This window comes from Oratosquilla oratoria, chromosome 1, assembly GCF_046742065.1.
Source record: "Oratosquilla oratoria isolate Oo_2021 chromosome 1, ASM4674206v1, whole genome shotgun sequence".
In the NCBI taxonomy this organism is placed as follows: Eukaryota; Metazoa; Arthropoda; class Malacostraca; order Stomatopoda; family Squillidae; genus Oratosquilla; species Oratosquilla oratoria.
This window is the reverse complement of record NC_134777.1, coordinates 135,003,206-135,010,705: the sequence shown is the minus strand read 5'-3', so window position 1 is coordinate 135,010,705 and position 7,500 is coordinate 135,003,206. Positions and strand designations below refer to the sequence as shown.

Genomic DNA, 7,500 nt, shown 5'->3' with positions numbered 1-7,500 from the left:
CTAATCGGAGGATCGCAAAGATTAAAAGCAAAATATTCATGGCGGATCTCTTAAACTTGCCTGTTTTAGCTACACGAGCCAGTACTAACCAATTGCGGGCAAGTATCTCTTATGAGGGAACGGGCATGCCTTTTCAAATATCTACTGGCCGAGTAGCTATGATTAGAATCCGATCATCCTTGGACTTCTAAAAAGGTGATAAGGTATCCGTGACCAACTCTCTCAAATCCTTCTTTTCTTTTACTTTTGTAAATGGTTCATTTGCTACTGAGTAAAACACTTTTTTTTTTTTTTTACCTATTTCTAATACTGTTTTAAGGTCATTATCCACATTTGCATCCAGGCATACTTATTGTCTAAATCTTCTTATAAATTTTGCAGACTCCCTTATTGTTTTATTATATTTGTTACTATAGCTTCCACCGTCCATCACGACATTTATGTAGACCAAAAACATGACGGATGTCAAAACCGACCCTTCTGAGACCCTATGGTCACCACCTTCCACCCTGACGACTTATCCTTCCTTAATTTTTTTCACGTACCAGTCTTTCTTGAAATAATTTATCCAGTGCAAGATTTATATACAAGTCCCCCAATGCTACAGTCCCCACAAGTTGATCGTAAGGTATTTTGTCGAATGCCCTCTCCAGTGCACACATTCCACTCAGCCTCTCTCTTATACCACATCAACTGTTCTCGAGTACATGAACTGTAGGCTCAAAATGCATGATCTTCCAGTTCTAAAAGTGAATTAGTTATCTGCCAAAACGTTCGCCTCTTCAAGATCCATCCCTCTTTTACTCGTCTTTTATATAATTCAACTATCATGCTGGTCATGGACAACGGTCTGCCGCTCAGTGGTTTCTCTTCACTGCCTCTTCATTGAATTGGTGCCACTTTAGCTCCTTTCTAGTGCAGTGGTACCATCCCTTCTTCCCCCAATGGACACACAACTATCTAGGTTGGGAATCTTATCCGCCAGTCCTGCAGTCCTTAAGTCTCCGATTGGAGATCCCACCTGGCCTTTGAGCTTTACTCGAGCCCAATGTTCCCAATGGTTTGTGCAGCTTCTTCACCTCTACATTTATTCCATATAACCCGACATTGCCTTTTACACCTCCTCCCTCTAAATAATTTTCTCTCCTGAAAACTAATTGGAAATTTGCTTTCCTTGTCTTACCCTTTGGCGATACCTCGTCACAAATGTCGTCCACTCTCAAGCTAGACATGACGAGCCGCCTATATCTCAGTTACCGTTGACAAACTTAAAGAACAGTTTAGGGTTAACTTTGCATTTACCAGTAATTCCCTTTTCAGAATTCCTTCATCTTTACGGATTCATTGATAATAATTTCTCGCCATTCTGTATTATCTAATTTTTATTTTGTTTATTCTCCTTTCATTATTCCCATGCCATATCCCTTGCTTTTCTAGGTGTGTGTGTGTGTGTGTGTGTGTGTGTGTGTGTGTGTGTGTGTGTGTGTGTGTGTGTGTGTGTGTGTGTGTGTGTGTGTGTGTGTGTGTGTGTGTGCGTGCGTACGTCTCGTGCGCTTATGGATGTTTGCTTCCATACAAACCAGTAAACATAAACAAACAGTTGCCAGTGTTGAAGCCAATGTTGTTGTCAGGCGACTGCAGCACACACATGCACGAGAAAAAAAAGGGGCCTTACCTTTGACGTGGTATTGTGACACTTGTGCGTGCCCAGGAAGTACGAGATTTGATCTAAGGGCAAAGGCTTCTCGTCGCCGGAGGCAGAGAAATGAGGGTCGCATTGATTTATATCCAGGTCAGAGATGTTGATATCGACACTTAGCATCCATGCATCTCTGGAAGACAACAATAGTAATCGTTAATATATCTGAGGATTGGGATGAATCACTATTACCTTACATAGAATTTTGTGTGTAAGACAAAGTGGAATTGGTTTGGTTGTTATTACTGTGTCGTGCGCATCCCACCAATCCACCATGAACTGATCACCACCGTTCAATTTAATTTTGCGGGGATACAACAGATCCTAGGGTTTATTTCATTAGTCATTCTTTACCTATTTTTGTCTTCAAAAATACATGGAAACGATGCAACAAGGGACAAATTCTATAACTCTAGATGTACCAAAATGACAACTTGGCGAAATAGGCATGAGTCTCTGACAATGGAAAATGTGGCTCCTTTTACCTTCTAATCTAGGTAAAAGGCACCCTAGTTGAAGGACTTCTAGGGTGAACTTCCAACCCATTACCCCCAGGCCTCTCCTGCAGGAGACCGTATCATTGCTTACAACAATGGTGTCTTCGAGTGGAAGAGGCAGGGAACCATCCCGGTACTCATATAAGTGGTAAATTCAGTACCCATGCATATCAAGGACGTAAACTTCCAAACAGGTAAATTAGGGTCACGAATCACCCGCTTATAGGTCCCTCACTTCTTACAGCGATGAGAGAGTAGAATCATTTGGACACTAATTCCTCACCATATTGCCATTTTTGTAAACTCCGTCGTCTTACTGGCCCACCCTACCTATACCCCCTATCATCATCACCCCATTCATGTTACCGGAGAATGTCGTACTTACCGTGGCTTACTGTCCCCGTGAGTCGGCTCCAAGTCTGCGGCCGAAGTTGGGGGCGGTTTGGTCCTGGGTCGCGATGGTAAGAAGACTTCGTCCCATTCTATGGTCATGGGCACAGTGTAGCTCATCATCCACTGCCCCGTGCTGCAGAGGTAGTAAGGGTAGGTCCAGAACCCGAGGAAGGTGGCGTTGCTCGTGTTCTTTTGGAAGCGCGTGACGTTCCAGTCCGCGGGGTCGGTGTCCTCGTACCAAGGACTAGACCGGAGGCTTGGAACCTGCAGCAGAAAGTGCAAGGCAAGGTATTCCGACAGCGTCAAAAAGGGAAGTGGTATTGACAATAATAACGTTTGTACCTACATACATTTCCTCTTTATAACCGGGGTGGACAGGTCAAAACATAACACGCACACACGCCCATCCAAAACCTGTCCCTCCTATGTAAGCACCTCGTGGATGGAGGGTCATCCCTGTCCCCTCATGCCACGCTGGTACTCGAGTCAAAGGCAACACCACAAAAGAGGGCCTCCACATCCGGAAGTGGTTGGCCTCTCTCTCTGCTGCTTCGTAATACGGCACCCGTCCCCCTCTTCATTCACTCAAACATTATTCGGAACAGGCAAAACATCCTCTCGAGCCGTGTCATTACTTTGCTCATTTACAATCTCTCGTCATTTACTTATTTTCTTTTGTATTATCCTCCATGCTCGACAGACATTTCTTTTGCACCCATTGTCCCTTTTTCCCATCCGGCCACCTCATTCTTGGTCTTCCTATCAATTTTACCCTAAACATACATTTCTACTTTCCATACTGATCTGGTAGTCTTTCCTCACTCATTCTTTCCATATGCCCAAACCATCTCTGTATCCTTTGATCTACCTTATCCGACAGCTTTGCACGCCCGTTCTCTGCCTCACCTCCACATTTCTCAGTCTTTCCATCTTTGTAAGGCCCCGATCACTTTATCTCAGATGCATTCAAGCTCTTCCTTTCCGCCTCCGCTAAATTCCAAATTTCTGCTCTGTGCAGTGCGTGGATACAATCATTCCTTCATGCAACCTTCTCTTTGCATTCATCCGCAGATACTAGTTTCATATGACACATAACATTTCATCCGGACATTAACTTGCCTCCTTTACTCTACAGTCACTTCTTCGTCCACTCTTCCATTCACTGCCATATGCGTCTCTAAATACTTAAATCTCTCAATTTCCTCCAGCCTCTCACCCTTCAAACGCACATCCAACTCACCACCACCACTCCTTGTACATCCCATCACCTTATTTTTGCCCATCTTTACTCAACTGCTTCCTCTTACAAACCCCTTTATCTCGGCCACAATATGATTCAGTCTCTCCACAGAATCAGCCACAAGCGCAGTGTCATCAGTAGACAACAACTGGCTCACCTCCCACTTCCCTCCACTCTCACTCACCAACTCCAAACTTCTGCACGACACTCTCGTGCCACTTCATTTATATACATGTTGAACAACCACGGTGACATCATGCAACACTGACGTAGCCCCATATTCACCTCAAATCAGTCTCTCTATTCCCGACCTTCTCACATGTTCTACTCCTCAGGTAAAAATATTAAGCTCTTTAAACAGACATCCCCCTATCCCACAAAACCGACATTTTGAAACAGCACTAATACACCTAAGAACAGATTATTCCATCTTCATGCATGGCTACTTCATGACAGGAAATGACCCGCCCACACTTGCCAATGTAGCCCCCTCCCCTCACAATATCACACATACTACTAGACTACCCAATCTACAAAACACCATTCAATAATTAATTATCTAATTTGTCATCTACCTCTACAATAAATCCTGGGTAACAAGACACCAATACTTGTATCACCTCTCCACAAATTCCTACAGAAAACGGGACTATTAACCAAACTATAAATATCCTTACCCAACTAAACCAATATACGCAATAGATAAGGCACAGCAGCGGCGCGAGATCATCCATAACAACAACAAAAATTATATGTCATAGGGATGTGGTGTACATGTACCCCACAAGCATGCTTGTGCGTAAAGTGCAAAGTTTATGCATTGTAGAGTTGTGTGGTAGTTGATCTGACTCAGTGGTCGGAATGGTCAGAAAGGGTCACCGCAATTAGGTCGTGTCTGGTCATGGCTTTGGGTCAGACCTTTGTATATATACTGCCTGCCCCGAGCGGGTAGGTCAGCCAGTCCTCTGTATTTGCAGCGCCACGTCTGCCTCTGACACACGTACCTGCACTAGAATAAAGTATACAACGAAACTGCGCATCACTCTCTACCTACGTCACCCAGTCCAAAGTAACACGCTCGTATGTTACATTGGTGACCCTGGGAGTTTTGACGCGAGCGCACCCAGCCGACCCTGGATCATCGATAAGCTTCGTGACTTCGGCACTACTTGGACGTTCGTCAACCCCACCACGACCACAGCCGACGCAGCCACCACCCCCCGCCGCTGCGACACGTCACTCACGACCGCATCCCCGCTCGACCTCACGATGAACGCAGATCGACATCACGAACGCCGTAGATCGACGTCACGATCAACGGAGATCGACGTCACTACGCCGGGGATGTCACCGCTTCCGACATTGCCGTCTGTGCCGCCTCCACGGGATTCTCGCCTCCATTGACGTCGCTCACAGCCGCCCCGCTTCCGACGTCGCTACCACCGATGTCACTGCTTCCGACATTGCCGTCTGCGCAGCCTCCACGAGACTCTCGCCTCCATTGACGTCGCTCATGGCCGGCCTGCTTCCGACGTCGCCACCGCCGGTGTCACCGCTTCCGACATTGCCGTCTGCGCCGCCTCCACGGGATTCTCGCCTCCATTGACGTCGCTCACGGCCGCCCCGCTTCCGACATCGCCACCGCCGATGTCACCGCTTCCGACGTCACCGCCGCCGCCTGCCTGCACCAGTGTCGCCTTCCGATGCTACTCCGCCCCACCCTCTGTCCCCTGTTACAAACACCCTCCGCCTACAATGCCTTTCGGGACTCTGACGCCTCCCCACGCTTCGCAGGTGAAGGAGGGTAATGTGGTGTACATGTACCCCACAAGCATACTTGTGCGTAAAGTGAAAAGTTTATGCATTGTCGAGTTGTGTGGTAGTTGATCTGACTCAATGGTCGGAAAGGCCAGAAAGGGTCACCGCAATTAAGTCGCGTCTAGTCATGGCGTCGGGTCAGTCCCTTGTATATGTATACTGCCTGCCCCGAGCAGGCAGGTCAGTCAGTGCTCTGTACTTGTAGCGCGTCACAAGGCCTTCGCGGTCGTTTCCTCACTTGAGGACCACGCCATGTCTGCCCCTGACACACGTACCTGCACTAGAATAAAGTATACAACGAAACTGCGCATCACTCTCTCCCTTCGTCACCTAGTCCAAAGTGACACGCTCGTATGTTATAGGGACAACATTGAATCCCATTTTGTCCAACAATTTCCTATCATAATAGTATACTGCAGTATTACAATATATGCATATATTGAGACAATGTTTATACAAATTGATAATTCTCCAAATGTATATAAAATATTTGTAAACAAAAGACACAAATACCACTTAATCGACATCGTGCAGTTTTCGAAAAAAAAAGCTCTTCATAGATGTGGCGATTTCTCGAAATGAAGAGTCTATTACTTGTAAAAATCAACAATGACCTAGGTAAAACAGCAGTTACGTGGATCTCCCACAGTATGATATTTAGTGCTATCGTTGCACTGATGTTACAGAACAATTAAACTTTGAAAACCTTTGAGGGGATGTCAATTTCAGGAAGCATATCACCTTCAGTGATGAATCGTATTTCACAAATGCAGGACACTGCTGGCGACGAATTCGTACGAGGTATGATGCTCTAGACATTTAAGAGAGGACCAAGAGCAGAAGAGTCGGTAAAACTGATTTTAGTTGAATGTGGACTTATGGGCCACGGAAAATGAGTAAGCCTGGACGGAAGATTCACTGCCAAGGACCGCATGCTCGTAGAACAGCCCAACATAATTTTGATCAAATGGCCAAAGAGGAGGTGAGACATAAATCCCATAGAAGATCTATGGGGGACGATGAAGGATGATATCGATATTGAGCCAGTTCGGAAATGCGATGCGAACAGTAATGAACGTTTGGAAATCGATGCATCGGAGGCCCAACACTTGCCAACGCCTGTGGAATCTGGCAAAAAACATAAACGACGCAGTTGAAAGACACGGTGGTTGGACGCACTACTGAAATAAAAACGATTATAGTATTAAATGTTATAGTGTAGGAGGTGCACGTAACCACTGTTTTGCATTAGCCATTCTATTTTTCGTAAGGAATGCAAACTCTTCATTCAAAGCAATTGTCTCATCTATGGTGAACACCTTTTGATAACTGCAACACTAATGATGTAGTATTTGAATTTCGTGTTCGGCACATATTTTGTTACATTTGCATAAAAGTAACATATGCTAAATTATATCATCAATTTGATAAAGGTTGGATTATATATATGAAAACGTTATCTTGATTTACTTTTTTCCTCTCGCCTGTTTTTAAGAGTAATTTCCTTTATTACCCTCATCTGAACTCTTGGTCCCCCTATGTATAGTTTAGGAGTGCTGTTGCACTTCATAATGTCATTCTTTCTACTGCGAAACCCTTTTATGCAGCTGGAATAACACTCCAATCCTCGTTGAGGGATACACCTGTGCTAAACCCATTTATTCACTTGGAAGAAAACTACCTGAATTATTTTGTCTCTTCCCTCTCTAATCTCTTTGTTTGAGGAAAGAGATTTCGAATGGATGGCGCGACCCAAAGAGATGTTCTTATCTGCTCCGTCGATGGGTGTATACGAAAAGAGGACTGATGAAGCGTCAGGCTCATTTCGCACGTATCGAATTTTCGCCGTGCGC

At 45.2% G+C, this 7,500-nt stretch overlaps 1 protein-coding gene across 6 annotated transcripts in view; it reads right to left on the bottom strand.

The window, feature by feature from the left end:
- LOC143027304 (putative G-protein coupled receptor CG31760) overlaps positions 1 to 7,500 on the bottom strand; it is a 552,124-nt gene that overhangs the window by 232,749 nt on the left and 311,875 nt on the right. For all 6 annotated transcript variants that reach the window (XM_076188576.1, XM_076188582.1, XM_076188586.1 and 3 more), the window contains 2 exons: positions 2,582 to 2,853; positions 1,676 to 1,832 (listed from right to left, as the gene is read on the bottom strand). In XM_076188576.1, coding sequence (XP_076044691.1) covers positions 1,676 to 1,832; positions 2,582 to 2,853 — 429 coding nt within the window. The remainder of the gene's footprint in view (positions 1 to 1,675; positions 1,833 to 2,581; positions 2,854 to 7,500) is intronic.